Source organism: Carya illinoinensis, chromosome 9 (assembly GCF_018687715.1).
Source record: "Carya illinoinensis cultivar Pawnee chromosome 9, C.illinoinensisPawnee_v1, whole genome shotgun sequence".
In the NCBI taxonomy this organism is placed as follows: Eukaryota; Viridiplantae; Streptophyta; class Magnoliopsida; order Fagales; family Juglandaceae; genus Carya; species Carya illinoinensis.
In genome coordinates this window covers 19,065,180-19,085,371 of record NC_056760.1, presented here as the reverse complement: position 1 = coordinate 19,085,371, position 20,192 = coordinate 19,065,180, and the positions used below count along the sequence as shown (strand labels likewise).

The 20,192-nt window shown below is 34.8% G+C and overlaps 1 protein-coding gene across 1 annotated transcript; it reads right to left on the bottom strand.

Moving 5' to 3' along the window:
* Nucleotides 1-9,874: 9,874 nt before the first annotated feature.
* LOC122275173 (2-succinylbenzoate--CoA ligase, chloroplastic/peroxisomal-like) lies at nucleotides 9,875-18,181 on the bottom strand. Its single transcript, XM_043084145.1, has 10 exons — nucleotides 17,715-18,181; nucleotides 17,239-17,311; nucleotides 14,525-14,702; nucleotides 14,291-14,395; nucleotides 12,825-12,922; nucleotides 12,318-12,511; nucleotides 11,827-11,954; nucleotides 10,861-11,258; nucleotides 10,536-10,750; nucleotides 9,875-10,322 (listed from the first exon to the last, which is right to left on the bottom strand). Exons 1-10 carry the CDS (start codon nucleotides 17,912-17,914, stop codon nucleotides 10,193-10,195), a joined length of 1,719 nt encoding a protein of 572 aa, XP_042940079.1. The 5' UTR covers nucleotides 17,915-18,181; the 3' UTR covers nucleotides 9,875-10,192.
* Nucleotides 18,182-20,192: the final 2,011 nt, after the last annotated feature.

Below are 20,192 nucleotides of genomic sequence, written 5' to 3'. Positions count from 1 at the left end.
TCTGTCATTATAGAATATGTAAAGGAGATAACTTTAAAACAATTAAAATTTAGAATCATTATTGTTATTATTATTGTTAAAGGTGATAGCTAGGTTAAGCACAGTACAATGGGAGATTCAATTAATTAATTAATTAATTGTGGCTTTGCTTGATGATTAGTTAGACCAAGATTTTAAGTTAAGAATCTCTGATACCACCACTACTGTACTGTCCTTATATTTTCATATTTATCTTTTTGTATCAATTAAAAAGATCTTTTATTTGTCATTCAAATTATAGAGCTCTTCCAGCATAAAATTAGCTTCCCTGGTGGAAAATAAATTGAAATTAATTAATTAATTAAAATAAATTGATTTTGCAAGGTTTATTTATTTATATATTTTTGTTTTTGCTTTCTCAAACATGCCATTATTATCGAGCTCATAGCATGAAATATATATTGATGAATAATTCTATTCATCATCTTCACATACTACATGTCATATTTATTTTAATTTATTTATTTATTTATTTTTTATAACAAATAGGTGGTATATGAATGATAAGTAAAACAACTCAATTATTTAAATAAAAATAACATAAAATAAAAAAAATAATATTACGATATGTAAATTATATAGTGTGAGATGATGAGTAACATCAATCTTTGAGAAAAGTCATAGAAGGTTTAAAAGAGTATCTACGTGATCCTAAGCTTCCCCACATACCAAGTAATCAAACAAGAGGGATGCTAAGTTTTCTCAAAGCACCCACCTTTGTTCTTTTGTACTGTTTGTTTTCCATGATCCTAAGTTTTCTAAAGGATGCCTGCCATGCATGCACACAAAAATCCACTCTCTTATCGTTTCCTTTTATTTATTTGAGTAGGTATATAGTGAGGGACCCAATATTGGTGCCCATAAAATAAAAGAACCAATAGTATATATTGGATGAATATCATTGATCATGACAAGCCAGGGCAGCAACCCTTTTTCTTTTTCTTTCTCGATCCCCTCCCTTTTTTTCAATTTCAAAAGCATATGACTCAACATTGACATGACAAGGTCTATAGAAGATAGAAAGTTTATGATATTGGAATATCGTTCAAAGCTATTCAAAGTATTCTCGTCCTTTTGTTGCTTAAGTAAGAAGGAAATATGTTAATGCAATCAGTTTATGATCATTTGGGTAAACTCTTAAGTTTACTTGCCGAGGACTGCTAGAGAGTTACAGACATAAAAGGATTCTATAAAAGTAATCACAGGAGCTGATGTGGAATATTGTTAGGGTGAATATAAACAGGTTTCGCTTTGCACCCTTCATTCATCTAAATGTTCAAGTTGAAACCGAATTGGAATGAAACTTGCTTAAGTGCTGAATGGTGAAATTAAATTATAAATGACACGTACAATACCTTTGCTTGAGTTGTGAAATTGTAGTAATAGAAAAATGGGAACCTTTTTTTATACAACACTCGCTGCAAAACTCCTTTAAACTTAGAAAAACATCCAAAATTTCTCAACCATTTAATGGTTTTCACGTGTCAATTGGGCACGACTGGAAAGAGTCAGGCATAGACATGGTGCAATGTAATTGCTAGGAAATTCGATTGAAAATAAATAATTAAAGAGGGAATTGCCCAGCAGACTGAGTCAATATCCATCCATTGAAGTCTGGGGTACTCCATAGTCCTAATAAACTTCTATTCCTTTCTGGATGATTCCCATAAAGCCTCCATGGCTCAGTACATATAGTGTAATGTTCTAAACGAGTTAAGCCTCACAAGGTTCCGGACTAAAAAAGATATTAAAATAATAGACTGTAAGGAGAAAGTGTTCTAAGGGCCCAAGCCCATTAATCTGTTATAACTAAAGTTCAATTAAAACAACAAAAACCGAACATGTAATGAAAATAACGAAAGAAATTAAATATTGAGTAGCCCATGGGCCTTATGGTCGATGTCAACTTGAACGCAATCTTGTACTTCTCTTCACTTCAGTTCCAAATGTTTCTCCATATCTCTCCCTCTATTGCCAGATAGCACTGTACCCTCTATTTTCAGAACACCTTACCTACAAGGTGAGGATATGACTCTTAAGCTGGAAATAGGATTCCCAAGTAGCCTTATCTAGTCCTTGTCCTTGCCACAAAATGATAAGCTTTACCTGTGCTCGATTATGAGCCTTAAGTCATGTGGCAACCCATAATCTCCTCTGGTTCTGACTTCAAGACTCCCATGGAATCCATTGATAGAAGCATCAACATTGTTATAAACTTAGCCCCCGACTTTTGTTTGAGTTATGATATATGGAATATTGGGTGTGTTCGGGTGTTGGATGGTAGATCGAGCTTGTACGCGATGGAGCCAACCTTTTTCCACGATTTGGAAGGGCCCAAAGTACCGCGATGTTAGGCTTGTGATTTCAACAGTAGGAGATCGAGATATGTCGGTAAGGTTGAAGGTGCAAGTATACCCACTCTTTGACATGGTATTCTTGTTCTTTTCTCCTTAAATCTACATATTTTCTCCTGCATTCCTGGGCTCTATGCAAGTTATGGCGCAGGATTTGGATCTGGAGCTTTTGGTCTCTAGTTCGGAGGCTGGCTTCATTAATGAAAAGCTCTTGCCAAAATTGACTGGTGAAAGTGTGTTTCTATCTAATACAATTGAGATGGAGAGGCTGTGGAGTTTGATCACATTATTGAGCAAGAGCTCAACCATTGTCTAGGCTGTGTAAGGGTGTTTGAGAGGAATGAAATAGACATACTTAGTAAGTCCATCCATCACCACCCATAAGCTTTTGAAACCATTAGAATTGGGGAGACCTTTAATGAGGTTCATAGTGATGTGAGTCTACGGCTGATGGAGCACAAGGAGTGGAACAAACCACAACCCTTGATGAATTGTTTAACATCCCTCTTCAAAGTTAGATAATAGAATTCTCTTCTTACCCTACGAATGATTTTATCATATCCAAAGTGTCACCCCATGGACTCATCTGCTCTAATAGCTTGGTGTTTAAAGTTTCATGTGTGGGGATATAAAGCATATTCTTATACAAGAGTAATTCCCCCTCATAGGGTATACATGAGCCAACTTATTATCTCAAAATTGGGTTATGAGTTTTTGTAAATTTTATCATTAGCATAAGTAGCCCTCAAATCATTCATCCAACTCACGGCAGGGAAGGAGATCAATGATAGGGATTCTCATCTTCATTCTCCCTTCTAGACAGGGCATCAATTGTCTTGTTTTCAGATCTTCTCTTATACTTCACTATAAAGTCATAATTCAGAAGTTTGGTAATCCACTTTTGATAGACAGAAATGCCCACCTTCTTGTCCAACAAGTACTTCAAACTTTGCTGTTCAGTCTTGATCACAAAGGGTAATTCAAGTAAGTAAGGCCTCCACTTGAGCATAACTGAAACTATGGCAGAAAATTCCTTATCGTAGGTAGACATCTCCTTAATCCTTCATTTTAGGGTCTGACTGTAAAAAGGCAAAAGTTTTCCTTTCTGTATTAATATAGCGCACACAACTGTTTTTGAGGAATCACACTCAATAGTAAAAGTAGGGGTGCTACCTGCACCATACGGTGCGAGGTAGACCCCCCCTCCCCTCGCCCTCTACCCCCGCATGGGGTGGATGGGGAAATGCTTCCCTGTCCCCCGCCCCCAGTGTGCGGGGGCGGGGTACCTCGTCCCGCATGATGGGGTACGGTGTGAGGGGGCAATTCGTCCGCCCCTTGCACCTCCCCTTCTAGGCCTTGGACCTAGAAGCAATTTCTGGGCTGAAAATGGCCCAAAAACTTTAACAATAGGCCAAAAATGGCCCATAAGGTTGTATTTCTGGCCAAAAAAAACCTTATAAGTCATTTTCATTTTTCAGCCCATAATATTATAAGTAAAAAGGAAAAACAAATTTAAAAATCAGATTAAAAAAAAAGTGTTATGAATGGTAATTAATTTTATGACTAATAAAAGTTACTAGTCTAAGAGTCTAATACGTAATAAACTAATAATAATAACTAAGCTATTACAAAATTGAAAGGTTAAACAATTACAAAATTACAAACATAAAAATGTCCAAGGGACATTGTATCAACATTACAAATTATTGAATACAAAATTTAAACAAATAATTAAAAATTGAATATTCTAAAGAAACTTGTCAGCTATGGCTTGTCTTTGAGTCAAGGGGTGTGACAGTTGGGGCGGCCCGGACTTGAGCACATTTTTATGTTGCAGAGGTGCTACACGTCTCATGTGTTACTACAAAAAATAATATTAAAATTAATAACGATGAAATGGAAATAAATATAAATAAATTAAAATAATAAAATAAAAAATAATTATCAGGTGGTCTAGATCCAGACTGATCACCACCCTCATCGGTCTCCTTAAAATTTAAAATATCCGAAATATGAATATCTTTTTCTATCATCTAACTCTATGTACATATCAATGCCTCTACAGTTGTAGGAGACAATGAACTATGGAAATGATCCAATATACGACCTCCGGTACTAAAGGCTGACTCTGAGGCAACAGTGCTAATAGGGATGACCAAAATACAGCGGGCAATCTCAGAAATGATGGGATATTTCTTTGAGGCATTCTTCCACAATCCTAATATATCGAAATTATCATCATCATCTTGAACCATATCCGCTGACAAATAGTTGTCTAACTCAGAAACGACCTCCGTAGATTGATGGACTAGTGTGAAATTCTGTGCGAGGGTCTTAGTCCACGGCATTCTGCGCTTCTTTGTAGGAGGCCTGGTCACGGTGTCTGTAGAAGGTGTTGGGGTCGGTGTATGTGTCTTCGATGTAGTACCACCCTTAATTGCATTAAACTCATCATACAATTTTTTCAGGGTATCTCGGGCCAATTCACTAATAAGTTCAATCCATACCTGATCGTGAACAAGTCCCAACCCATATAACAAGCTTGAAACTTTCAGACGGAGATAAAGAATAACAGTCACATATAAGAAAATATTCATTCTAGTTAAATCTCTTCAATACTTGTCATATTTTAGCATCATGGTCACTGCCATCCCCCTCATCCTTTCATTGGAACCCCTACGCATATATTCTAATTATTCTTTTACCCTACATATTTGTTGACAAAACCCATGGGATGTAGGATACAAAGAACCAGATATATTCAATGTGACATCATAAAATAATCCAAGAAAATCAACGAAAGTAGAAACTACCACCCAATCATCATCATTAGGCTTTTGTGATCCCCCGTACTCATCAAAGTATTTGACATATTGGATGTCTTCATCACCCAATAATTGAAAGGCTGTCTTATATTCTTGGACCACTTCCAACATCAAGAAGGTTGAGTTCCATCTGGTAGGAACATTAGTACAAAGACCCTTCTTCGATGTTATGCCCGCAGCTTTTGCAGCAACTTTGAATTTCTCCAATCTAGAAGGAGAAGACCTCAACCATTTCACAGCCATTCTAACTCGTGCAACCGAGTCATCAACATCTTTTAACCCCTCAGAATGTCTTATTTGCATCTTTAAGATTGGAACCCTAATTCAATTGATGAAACCCCTTAAAAAAAAATTAGGGTTTCGGATTGGAACCCTAAATAAATTAGGGTTTTGGATTGGAACCCCTAAATGAATTTGGGGGTTTCAATCAATGAAACCCCTAAAAATAAATTAGGGTTTCGGATTGGGACCCTAATTTAATTTAGGGTCCCAATCCGAAACCCTAACCCCTAAATTGATTTAGGGGTTTCAATCTGAAACCCCTAAATCAATTTAGGATCTGAAACCCCTAAATCAATTTAAGGGTTAGAGTTTTAATGAAATTTACAAAAAAAAAAAAAAAAAAAAAAATCCAATGAATCCAAAAAAATTGATATCTGAAACAAATCAACAATCACACAAGTCACGAATCCACAGCACACAATTCACAAATCTCATCCTCCATCTCCGATTCAACCCATCATTTCTCCCCGATTCAACCCATCATTCCTCCAATCTCCGATCAAAACTAAAAAAAAATAAAAAAAATAAAAATCAACGGAGAAACTCAAAAGAGGAGGAGAACACGCTAACTTACCGTGTACCGTGCGTTCGGCGTCGTGCGAGAGAGAGGGAGGAGGGAACACGGCGTGCGGCTGACCGACTGGTTGCGAGAGGGAGGAGGGAACACAGAGGCAACGGGAGGGAGAGAGAGCTTTCGAGAAGATTGGGTTTCGACTGTGGGGAGGGGACGGCGCAGGGGGGGACTGGGGACTTAAGGTTAACCCACTTAATGAAACGGCACCGTTTTGTAATGGACAAAATGGTGCCATTTCATTTAGTGGGTTAATAATAAACCCCCTAGATGAAACGGCGCTGTTTCATATAAGCAGACTCATTAATATATATAATATAATATATATTATATATTATATATATAATAACCAGGGCAGCGCGGGGGAAAAACGGATCGGGGGGAGGCTGTTTCCGTCCCCCGCCTCCGTTGGGATCCACCATATGGGCCGGGGGGCCCCGCCCTAACGGTGCGGATGCCCTGCCCCGCCCTATGCGGAGGCGGGGCGAACGGGCGGGACAACGGGTTCTGGGGCCCCTTTGCCCACAGTAAAAGGAGTGGAGAAGTAAAGGGAGTGGTCTCGAGTCTCGTATAGATTGTATCAACAGGTAAAGTAAAGTTAGGTTTATGATAAACTTTGAAACATATATTTGTTTCTTTCCAATCTTAGAGCCATTTAGCTTCTCAATAGCATCGTTTGCAAATTCCTCATACTCAAATTAAATAAATCCACACCTTTTTACTTTTTATGTCGGTAACAACGTCCAAAATCTTATTCCAAGATACACCTATTTTTCCATACACATTCAAAAACACATTATAACCAAGGTAGTGTAATATAGCCAAGAACCTTATTGATTCAAGCCGGAAAATGTTTGGGGATTGGATGTTGCCATGAACAAGCCTTCCATCAATCTCTAAATGTGAATGGATACAAGCAATGCCTCTTGCTACACCATCCTACATTGACAACTCTAAGGATGCCAATGACTCAGCTGCCACTTTTATTCCATGATAAACCTTATAGAAATTGTGTACATTGCATGCAATTGTTGGTGCAACACTAAAAGTTGTGATAAGAAACAACATGGCTTTATTTGTGGAAATTTCCTTAAGAAATGGCACCCAACTAAATAAGGGAATGGACTTCCCAAATTGTTAAACCCACTACTTAGCAACTACAATAAATGTGAAGAAATATGACAGATAAATCAATATGAGACCTTTTGTAGGTCCATTGATAGCAAGGATAATAAGAGTATTGGTGAAATAGTGTTCCCTTATTGCACAGTAAGATGGAATGCCAGAAATCACTATGTATATTTCTTCCACATATAGTAGTGCTTCCAAAAGCCAATGCTTCTTAAGAGATATTTGTTATTATTGCACAAGCCAACTCAACGTTTTTATGAATTCTACAAGCCTGGCCTCAGGAAGGAAACTCCAGACCACAAAGTCAAGCCTCACTTTCATTTCCTTGTTCACCTCATAATAAGCCATGTCAAGATGGGCCATTTGCCCAAAAAATCAACCATACATTCGTAGTGCTCTATCCTAGGATCTATGCCAAATTCATGGTTCATGGAATTAAACCAATGCCAAACTTCTCCTAAAAGACTAGCTAGGATTAGGGTAAAAATGAAAATTTGGTTTGACCTTAGCGGTAATAATCTTATAGTGGACTTACCAACAATCATCGCAGTCCATGACTTTACACTCTTCTCCTTCATGTAAGCAAATGCATTCCTCGCCACTTTAGCTCTCCCACATTTGCCGTACATGTCAACAATAGAGGTACCCACAAATACATTCTCTTCCAATCCCATTTTTATAAGCTGATCATGTATAGATTTTCCAATTCGTAGAGCCTTTTCAGGCATTTCATCAAACAACAGGGGGCAAAAAAATTTTCCCCTTAAAATTCTCAGCAAACTCAATCATGCGACCTTCTTCATTAATTTTCATCAAATCAAATGTGGTGGCACACTTTTCATGCATGGGCAGTGCTGCCACACTAACATTGACTTTGGTCTCCCCTTATGCTTGTATCGACCTCTCATAATCCATCTGGTACAAATGGATTCCAACATGTGCTCCTCAAACATCTACAAATTTTGTCTTACCACATTACTAGTACCCCGGAACCAAATGAAATTCATGCGGCTCTGTTAGGTAGCGACAACAATAAAGCCCTTGATCTTGTAATCCCCTGCGTTGTTTCTAACATAGGCCTGAGAGTGGTAATGGTTGAGGGCGACTGAATGGAACTGCCTGAGCACATAGATCTTGAAGATGTTGTTGTTGCGGTAGTTGCTGACAAGGATATCATTCAGCCTGTAGTTTACCACACCCATGATTAGGGTTGTATCTAAGCTTGGAGTACCTGTCAAGTGCTCACATATGGCCAAACAAACCACATATTCCCCAAATGAACACACAAACCAAGGATGAGTGATGCTTTTTGGCCCTGGAGGATGCTCTCTGAACAGTGGTAGGGCTAAGTTTTCTCCCATATAGGTCTTCAATAGAGTATTCCATGTGAGACATGGCCATTCGTTTGGGGTTCCTTCCATGGAGAAAATTTTATCTACAACAATAAATTCCCTCGTGTGATCCATCCTAATTTTTGAAATAGATGAAAGGAGGAGCGGGTGAATTGATAATTGCCACGATTACAGCTACAAACACATTTCAACCTTGGTTGATTCCTAAATAATATTTTCGACTGCTATAGAAATCTCATCCATGGTTGCAACTATGGCTGTCTTGGTTTCTTTTTTCATGATAGTAATCTTATCTCCAAACCTTTCTAGCAGATGCTGATACACTTCACAACTTTGTTTTAGTTGAAAAATTAATTCTGTGATTAATTCCATGATTGATAATACAAAGATTGGTATCTCTAGATACTAGCTGTAACACACCAGAAAATACTTGATAAAAATGCATTGAGAATGACTCACTTATAGGGGAGCACCTCCAGAGAATAGAAAATAGAGGAAGAAGAAGATGATAAAAAAGAAAATAAGGAATTTGATTTAAGATTTCAGCTGAAGGTTCATAGAGCTCTTGGCTCATTACAATAGTCTAAAGTCTTCAACACACCTATGGGCCCAAACTAAAAGCACACTTAAAAAATAATTTAAAAGAGAACTACTGTAAAAGCCCAAAGTCCAATAACCCACTAACACTAAAATCTAATTAAAATCACAAGATCTTAAAAAGTAATGAAAATAACTAGTTAAACATAAGATGACACATGACCCAACAAACATATAAGCTCTAGCTAACTGAGGCCTTTTACACTTTCTTGATCTACGTGTGCTCAATTGAGAGAAATTAAGGGTGCGTTTAGATGTTGAGTTAAGCTTAACTAAACTGACTACTTAATAAATAGTTGTGAGTTGAGTAGGTAGAGTGAGTTATGTAGGGCCCATCTAAAATTAGTTTAGATGTATTTAGATGTTAAGATGAGTTTAGTAGTACTATTTATGAGAAATTAAAAAAAGTTATAGGTCCCACGTATAAAGATATGTTGAGTTGAAAAAGGTTGTGGGTTCCACATATAAGGAGGTTTTGAATTGAAATAAGTTTAGTAATTTGAGAGTTTGATGTCTGGATATTAGATCCAGCTTAAAATTAGACTGAACTGAATTGATCTTAACTGAGTCTTCCAACCAAACAGGACCTAACAGCGTAAGACTTGCATGCCCTTGCGAGGAGTGTTCATGATAATTAGCAATATATATTCCTCGACTTCCCACAAATCAGTGAACTTGGATTGAAGGAGGTCATGATATTTGTCACACCTACAAGAACGATAATTGCATTCAACTTCCAAATATGACATTATTATTATTAATTAATTTATTGATCAGCCTTACAACTCTAAACAAAGTCAGTAGACTTTTATTCAGACCCAAATAACATACAACTGCAAGGAAGGAAAAAAAAAACTGTAACACATAAATAATGTGGCTATGTTACATGAGATTTGCCACTAATTATTACATAAGAACCGATAAATCCCAGGTATCATGCGTTCCTGGCTTTTGCTCAAAAAGACATGGGCGGATTGCTCATGACCCAAGCATCATCTAGGTGTGTTGCTGCTCTAAACGTACATTAATCAATGGAGACAATCATAGACTGCTCTGTAAGGGTTGCAGATAAGATATAACCTCTCTCCGAACTTGGTCTCTTTTTATTTTCCCAGATGTTGTCACTGGAAACGATTTCTCCCATACAATGAATGCCTTTGGGATCTTGAACCTAATTTGGAAGAACAAAAACAAACACTGAGAAATCCATCACTGCATGCATGCTAATAATATTTCATATTCTAGTCACAGTTAAGACTTTGTGACAGTTGGCCATGATTTAGCATGTCAAAAACAAATTTAGATAGAAGAAAGAGCTTGTGGAATCGGAAGTACTATTCTAGTTTAGAAAGACCATTGATCTTGAAAATATATATACACATACCCTGTTATATTCTTTTCTCTGCAATATTGTCGAAGAATTTCACTAGATAAAACCAGCTCTTCATTTTTAGCTGAGTGTTTAGAGCTTGCATTAGACCAAACCCAATTCTTTCTCAACTGAATACATGCAATAGCCATTTCTGTGAGGCGAGCATCCGGAATTCCAACAATGGCAATGCTCATAATTCCTGGATGTTGTAAGAGGATTGCCTCCACCTAGTGATCATCACAACCAATTATTAAAATGACTATAGATTAAATATAGAAACTCATGTTGAAGAAATGTAAAACTTAGTGAATTATATAAATGTTAGTTTAACTCATACCTCTTCGGGGTAAATGTTCTCCCCTCCACTTTTAATTTTACCATTCAGTCGTCCAACAAGCCATAAATTACCATTCTCATCGATGGACCCAACATCCCCAGTGTCAAGCCAATTTTCATCACCAGAGTCATGAGATATTGCTTTAGTTGGAGTTTGAGTACCCCAGTACCTGAGCATTACATGCGGGCCTCTGGTCAAAATGCTTCCAACCTGAGAAGAGCCATCTGTAGATATCTTTAATTCTACATGTGGTGCAGCCTTTCCTACGCAGACACCTAGGGTTTGGTGAGCCGTAGTATGTTTCTTATCAGAAATAGTGTTGAGGTTTTGGCTGGAGGTTTCCATTCTTGGGTCATGAAGTGTCATGAAGGTCATTGAAGAGCATGTCTCTGTCATCCCTTCAAAAGTACAACAACAAAAAGAAAAAGGAAATTTAATATATATTGCAGAAAAAGAATTTTTAGGGTAAGAAGAAGAGCAATATCCTTGGAATCAATAACGTTTAACAACAATCAAATGGCTCCAATTCATATTATCACTAGATGGTCCTGTTCGATCGCCTCAAACTCATGATGAGCTATTTTTTGTGTAGTTTTGCACAAACCTAATTAGTGGAGTGATCCACGTATGGCCCTTTAGGCGTGTGCAAAAAGAGAAATATTTTAATTACAAAGTAATTACATAAAAGTAATTTTACAAACTGATGTGGCTTAATGTGATTTGTCAGTTTATAAAATTATTTTGATTGTAAAATAGATCTGATCACATAAATCCACGTCGTCAGTTTATGAGATTATTTTTCTATAATCCCTTTGTGGCTATAGCACTTCTCATGTAAAAATTGATTGCTATACATCAAATCATGGTATAATGAGGAATAATAAATTCAGAATGAGAAATAGATTGCCCATCATATTAAATAACGATTGAGGGACTGAAGCTAGGTTTATAAGAGATCACACCCACCATAAGCTGTGAGAAGCTTAGCTCTTGGGAAGAACAAGATGGCATCCTTTAATAGCCCAACTGATAGTCCCCCACCTCCATTTAATATCTTGTTCACAGTCTCCTTCCCTTTCCAAGTTTCCTTTCGCCTAACAAAGCCATGATCGATCAAATATGTTTGATTAGAAAACTATCACACATCATGATTTCAATTTACCAGCATTGACCCGCGATATCATGCATGCACATCAAATAGAAAGGATCGAAGACATTGTGATGGTTGGGTTAAAGTATTAAACATTCCTGAGTCAAGTAGTTCATTAAAATTGAACAAGCTAGGGGATTACATAGATGCATGGTTTTAACAAGACATGGCTATGAAGACAATATGGTAAAACATGGTTTATATAATAATATATATATATACATCAAATTGCATCCAGTAGTACACGAGAAACGTCTCAGATTTTTCTCCCAAAATATATTCATAAATAGGCCAGGTGCTGGTTTACCTGATTAAAGAAATTAGATCAGCCATGATTGCAGGGACAGTGATTAGAGCAGTCACTCTGTATTGTTCTATGGCTACTAGGGCTGATTTAGGCTCAAACTTAGGTATTATGACATGGCAACCTCCGGCCATTAGCATCGCCATGGCTGATGAAATACCACCAATGTGGCACAATGGCGCTGTATGCAAATAAATCTGCAAAACCCAACCCAACAACGTTAATTAATTTAAAGTCATGATCTCTGTTGTTAAATTATGAGAAATGCTTTAGGTACAAAGAAATTTTATAAAAATAAACTCATAAATATGAATAGTTTAATGTGATACGTTAGATTTTAAAATTTTTTTTATTATAAAGTAGATATAATATATCATATTAAACTATGTCAATTTATAAATTTATATTTATAAAATCTTTTTGTAATTATATCACTTCTTATCTTAAACTATTTGATGCAATCTCAACATGAGGGTAATGGTCATATATCTTGAGTAAAAGCGTACGTACATCATTCTCACTGAAACCAACAGTGGCGAGTTTTGCTAGGGATTGTACAATCAAAGCAGCATGGGTTAGGGTAACTCCCTTTGGTCTTCCAGAGGTTCCTGTAAGATGACAAAACATTAATCAAAGCAAGCAACAAGCTGTCTAAATACCATAATCTTACATTAATTTTACTCATATATATTTTAAGATCGTATATATACGATGCATCATGCCATGTTTAGACAACTTTATTAGGAGGTATTAATAATATTATTGGAGTGATTTTTGAACAAAATGGTGACAATTAGTACTCGTGTAGGATCAATGGATAAACAAAAATACTGTTGTGCGTTTCATTAAAGTCAGCGCCTACCATGGGCTCAAATAATGTATTTTAATAATGTACGTGTTGGCTTTGGTGCCTACCATTGGCTGGCTCAAATGGAATTTAACAGCTTTTTCAAGAAAAAAAAAAAAAATCTATTCATATAAGATTTTAATTTTATAATTTTTTAAGTACAATTTTCTTTTATTTCTCAAAATTTAATAAAATAATAATTTAATTCAAATAATTTCATTACTATTTTACAGAATTATCATCTCATCTCATTACTTAAATATATTGTTCTCCTAATTTGCAGAGAGAGATCAAACAAATCTACAATCTCTCCTCTTCGATCTTTCTTCCCCTCCAGTACTTCCTTTACCTTACCTCTTTCGTAGATTAGGCGCGCAAGAGCTACACCTTACATACTCAAAGACTACAAAAACTACAACTAGTAATTACCTAATTCAACCTTCATATCCAAAATCCAAAATCTGTAGATCATCGTCAACCTAACATGATCTCCTAATTACGCAGAAATTAAGTGCAATATTGTGTCCGTCCCTTCACCCTTTAAAAAGACAGAATTATCCTTAAAAGTTAAAAAAAAAAAAAGAGACAAAATAATATTCTATTAAATTCAGAAAATCTATAAATATTTTTAAAAATAAAATAATCTTGTTTTAAAATAAGTTTAATATTTTATTTTAAAATAAATATATCTTAAAAAACTAAAAAAATTCATATAAAAATATATCTAGTTTTTAAATAATTATTGTTTCATTTTTGGATTCCAGCTTACGTAGCCTTTCAGAATATGGTATTATTAAAAAAAATTTTATGTACAGTTAATTTTATGTACATTTTTATATATACACTTTATTTATGTGATTAATTTATGTATTAAAAAAATTAATACAACTAATTACATTAATAAATTGTATAAAAAATATATAAAAATAATTGTAAGTTACGTTACTTATTATTTAATAGATAATAATATTATATGTAAGAGATTTTCTAAGGGAAGTCTGTTCGATCGCCTCGAGAATTGATATATATATATACGCACCGATCAAATTGACATGCTCTACAAATTCAAGAACGTTAATTGAGGAAGAAGAAAAATAATAATAAATTCATGAATTAAGTACGACCATACCTGAAGTGAAGCAAATCATAAAAGCACCCTCACGTGCCCACCGGTAGTTCAATGGCAGATCAGACTTTCCAGAATATTGTTTCCTCAGCATTTCAGTAGTTAAAACTACAAATTAAAGAAAAAACGAATTAATTAATTAATTAATTGATATCGTAAAACAGTATTAATTAAGGTATTAATTATCACTAATTATATATTATAACAAATTAAGGTAGAGCATCATGATTTATTTACCATTCCAAGTGTTGATGAGATGGGAGGAGGGAGCTGAAGAACTCAAAGAAACATGCCACCTCAGGGAAGGTATGTGATTGCTTCGAAGATTTGAGTACCAGCCACCTTGACAGCTCTCATCAGTAATCAACATAACTGGCCTCACAAGCTGCATTGCAGATCTTGCTTCTTCAAAGCTCTGCACTACGAGTTAATTAATTAATTATGTTGAAAAACATTACAAAAATAATTCATTTTATTATATAATATAATATAATAATATATATATCCACCCCCCATGCATACACACACACACATATGTATATATATATGAAAAACACTATTCCCACCTACAATATTCATGATCGATAAAACTCACTGGTTGAGTTATTATTATTATTATTTATTTTTACTTACTAGTTAAGAAATTATTTTTAATGAATTTATGATTTATATTTATTTTTGAAAATGTTTAAGTTAAAAAAATAAAAATAAATAAATGACTGTTAGGTGGCTTCCTTCTGTGGCTCCCCTGGGAGTACGTAGCACAACCCTATATATATATATAGGTTCCTTAATTAATATGTTATTATTATTAATTAAATTAAATATATTGAAAGTTTTTAAAGCTAGCTATACTTCTGGATCAGAAAAGGTACGTAGCGTCTGGATAGATTAATCGAAGGAAGGCTAGCTGCTCCCTCCGTGCCTTAAGAGGAATTGAAGGTCATCGATCATGCATGCCATGCAAATCATGCATGCACCATGTTGCATGGCATGCATGATCGGTTGGATTTTTTTAAGTGCTATGTTTCCTGAGGTTGATGGATGTGGCGGCAAATGAATGCATGGCAAGGAAGAAGCTAGTCTTTCTGCTACTGCGTACGTACGTAGTACGCAGTCTTCCAAAACTGAGAGATGGTAAAGCCCTGCAGTTTGCTTCTTACTGCCGTTTTATTGTCAGAAAAAGGGAGTAGTGTATAGGTCGGGGAAATGGTTTAATTAAAGAGTTTTGTTAAGTATAAATACAGTTACGTATTAATTTATATATTAATATTGATTTATTTATATTTAAAATTTAAATTAATACTATTTTTAATAAAATCTACTTTTTGATCAATCACATCATATTAATGTACAGATTAGTACATAATTATACTTGTAACTATATTTTTTCTTAACTAAATAGTTGGATTTGAATAATATAAAGTAGATTTTTTTACAATATTTAATACTATTAATGATTTGTTGATCATCAGTTTATTATTTATAACCCTATGAACTTAATTAATCAGTTTCATTGCGTTTTGATCTTTCAAAAAATGAAAAATTTAATTGTAAGTATAATTGTGTATTAATATGTATACTAATATAATGTGATTGGTTAGAAAGTAGAATTGATTGAAAATAATGCTAATTTAAATTTTAAATATAAAAAAATTAATATTAATATGCAGATTAATACGCGAATTTATTTGTGCGCAACAACGTGCTTCCAAAAATTATATATAATTAATGCCTAATAATGATTAGTAAAAAAAAAAAAAAAGAAACTTGAAAATTATTTTATATATGTTTTTTTTTTAAATATATATATTTATATACCCTGTGGTTCGATATATTTGTGTTTTGAGACTCAAGTTTTTTCTTTCTTCTGTTTTCCTTCAAAAACAAAGAGAGCGTCTAAGATCCCGACCTCGTAAACTTGGAAATTTTGATCTTAGAATTATTTTGATAGTTTTCATGATCAGCAAATGAAATTAAATTTGAACATGCAATTCCCTGATCAAGAACAGAAAAAGCCATGCATGAATGCGTGCGTGCATGGAGGATATAGGATCGAGATCCCCTGATGCCCGCCGATCCACTCTGCGAGGGATATTGGTCACGCATGCATGCATGGTCGGATCAGCCAGCTTCCTCCACCATGTGCAGAATCTCATGCATGCAGATCATGTGCCCTGTGCAAGGGCTGAAACCGGATCATGAGGGGATCGACTTCCTGTACATCCCACAAAACTTTCCAAAACTGGAAATATGGGATATGAAACAACAAATAGAGAACCCACTCTATATGTAGTACGTATACAAAGGGATAAGGACGCTTTTAAAGTCAAAAAAGTACCAAAACTGGGATCTTAAATGCCTTTTTTTTTTTTCCAACCTCCATCCACCTGAGAACGAGTATCCCTCGTAATCAGGATCCGAGCAACGCCATTGATGTCCTTGATTTGTTTATATATATATATATATATATGTAGTTAAGAATATAATATATCCTAGGATATAAAAGCTTAAAATTGATGGACTAAGCGAGATATATAGATCCTCATGATGATCGTCGACCAGGAGGTCTCCAAGTTGCAAAGTAAATCAATGTTACACGAGGACGCCCGTGGGTTCATATTCTAATTGATTTCAAGCGAATAATAAGACCCGACCTCGTGACAGGTACAGGTTCCCCATCTGGGTTTTTATTACTTGCTTGATATCACGTGCGTTAGTACTCTAATTAAACTTAAACAATTAATTAAGGTCAATCGCCAAGTTGATCATAGATATATATCTCGATCATGCATGCTTATTAATACTCCTCGCTTAATCATGCTCGTTAATCACTTTTCCATGAGGCCACCTCGGGATTTTTAAACCTTGATATTATTACCTTTCTTTTTTTTTGTTTTTTTCCCAGAATGGTAAAGAAAACTCAGAAGAAGAAGTATGGTACTGCTCACCCAACGGTAATTCAGTGGAGCAGCTATTCCTCCAACAAACGCAATGGCTAGTAACCACTCCAAGTACATATCACTGCAACAAAGTTATTCATGATCATTGCCATTAATAGGTTGCACTCATGATCTAATAATATTACGTACTCAGCATTCCCACTAGTTACAATAATATTAATGGATCCTTGTTCATAGCAGATGAGAGTTATGCTAAATATAAGTTTAGAACTTTAGATTAAGTTAAGTAAAATTCTATATACACAACACATTTTAGTTTTATTCTATTACATAAGATATTTTTACTTTTATTTTGTTATATAAAATGCGACATATTTATTAGATTATTTTTTATTAAATAATTTTTTATTATCTAAAATGATAAATATGTTATATTACAATATAGTAAGATGAAAATAAGATGATGGTGTTGTGTATAACATTAATCTTAAACTTAAAGTTAAATATAAGTTTGTAGAGAGAACCTGTTGAAAGCAGAGATGGCGACGACGTGACCGGCTCCGAGGCCAAGTTCCAACAGCCCACGAGCCAGACTCAACACGTCCTCCACAAACTGCTTGCCAGTCTTTTGCCTGTTGCCGCTGATGGTGATCACAGCATTGCGCCGCGCGGTTGCTAGGTGTCTCAGGCAATGGCAAATGTGGCCCTCTGAGAAGTTGGCCATTATATTTTTTGTTTTGTTTTGTGGAAGCAGGGAGATTTGGAAAGTCTGTCTTCTTTTTCTTCTTCTCCTCGTCTGCGAAACTATATATCCAAATATCAAGATCGAGAGAGCGCTAGCTCTAGCTGCACTACTTCTGCTCTTTGGTAGTACTACTACTGCTTTGAGTTGTATATCAATAGCTCGAAGGGCAGATACACCAAAAACTTGTTTGGTAACGAGTGTACTCTTTCTGGTTCGGGCCGGGGTTGCATAATCTTATTTCCCGACTGCGCATTATATACACGAAGCACTATATGCTACACATGCAGTGGAAAGTGGGCCAATGCAAGTAATTACCTACCTCTCTCCATCTGTCTTCTCATTGAATGAACTAAATTTAATGATTGATATTCCTGCAAGCAATAAATTAGAGTCGAAAAAAACGACATCAAAAGAAAAGGACAAAAAAGGGCAAAAAAAAATAAAGCGAGGGAGAGAGATTGGAGATGGTCTAGCTACCAACGCTTCAACCAGGGAAGCAACGTACAATATTAGCGATGAAGAAATATATAGGAAGCAGCTAGGCTGGGGTAGTTGTGAGAGGGTGAGGGTGGTAGGTTACCACGACGGTGCATGCAGTAGTGGTAGCTGTGAGCGTGCCAGTGGTAGGTGTGACTCGTTGTTCAGTGTGTTAGGAGTGACTGATCCGTGAGATCTGAGGTCACTCTCTCTCTCTCTCTCTAATATTAATATTCCTTTTCAAGATCATGACCTGTGATCTAATATTGCTAGCTATAGATATATCAATATCTACACATGATACATACATACATATATCCATAATCCATATATATATTATATATAATCTAGTAGGACTTGTGTTCCAAAACCCAATCTTGGAGTATATATTATTTTATCAAAAGGTGATTCATTATCCGATGAGGATGATAATGATGATATGGATCGAGGTAATTACTTGATCGATTGATTAACTTTATGCACGCAGTGGCGCCAGAAATTTATTTAAGGGGATCAAATAAAATTAAAACAATATACATAAAATATTTTTTATTTTATTTTTATATAATTTTTTTTACGATGTATAATAATCTAATAGGAAGATTATAATAAAAATAAAATACGTTTAATACAACTTATGTATTAAAAAAATATTTGATATGTTAAGAACAATATATCATTGAAATAATAGAAAGACATTCATACAAATATATTAAACAAAAAAATAGAGTGTTTAAAATTACAACTTGCATTCTTTTAAACAAACAAAATCATCAAGTATTGAATCTAAATCAAAATTCTTAAATATTTCTCTTTTAATATAGACAATGGAAATATGTTAGAAATACTAGTAGTTATAGTTAGAATTTTTTTTTTTTTTTATAATAAAAATTATTTATTTTATTTTATATGAGATGTATTTTATTTTTATATCAGATTAAATTTTATGGATGAGCCAAAATAATTTTTAAATGAGGGACCAATACATGATAAATTAATATTATTTTATTAAATTAAAAAAATTAACATATATATATTTTTTTCAAATTTGTAGGGGGCCATGGCCCCCTCCTACCCCCAACGTGCCTCCGCCACTGTATGTACATACAATATTGTTTACCCTAATTAATTAATCATGTTAATTTCATGCAAGTAAGGTTTAAATACATACATATATGTATATATATATATATATATGTATGTGTATACACATACATATATGTATATATATATACACATACATATATATACTAGGTAGGAACAACGTGCAAAGCACGTTTATTTAGTTAAGTGAGGCAAAATTTTTAATAAAAATAATATGATTTTTTTTAAAAAAATTAAGGGAGAGACGTAAAATTTTTTTGATAGGTGTAGATGCAATTCAACGGGTAGACGCCCACATTATGCCATGGTTGGCTTCTCAAACAAGAGAGAGAGTTCTGGTCCCTCGTTCCAAACAACCAATCAAATTAGCTGGCTTGCCCAATCTTCTTAATAGGTTGATTTTATTTATTCACTCATTAATTTGTAATCAAGAATACCTTTAGAAACCAGTTGACTCGTCAATTTAATTCGTAACAAAGTGCTGAGAATTACATAAAAGAGTCAAACATAAGGGATTCGGGGAAGAAATTCAGGCACATTAACATCTTTTGGTCTCCAAGTGATAAACCAATGAGTGATGCATATCTATCCCCAGTAAGAACTTCCGTGCACCTTTTGGTCTAACAATTGATATTCCAATGTAGATAACAGAAGCAGAAGTATATTACAGGCGACT

Coding starts and splice junctions, on each gene's coding strand:
- LOC122275173 (XM_043084145.1), bottom strand. CDS start 17,914: ATGGCCAACTTCTCAGAGGGCCACATTTGCCATTGCCTGAGACACCTA. Junction 12,512..12,824: donor TTGGTTTCAGTGAGAATGAT/GTACGTACGCTT, acceptor TGGGTTTTGCAG/ATTTATTTGCATACAGCGCC. Junction 10,323..10,535: donor AGAGAAAAGAATATAACAGG/GTATGTGTATAT, acceptor CTTCCAAATTAG/GTTCAAGATCCCAAAGGCAT.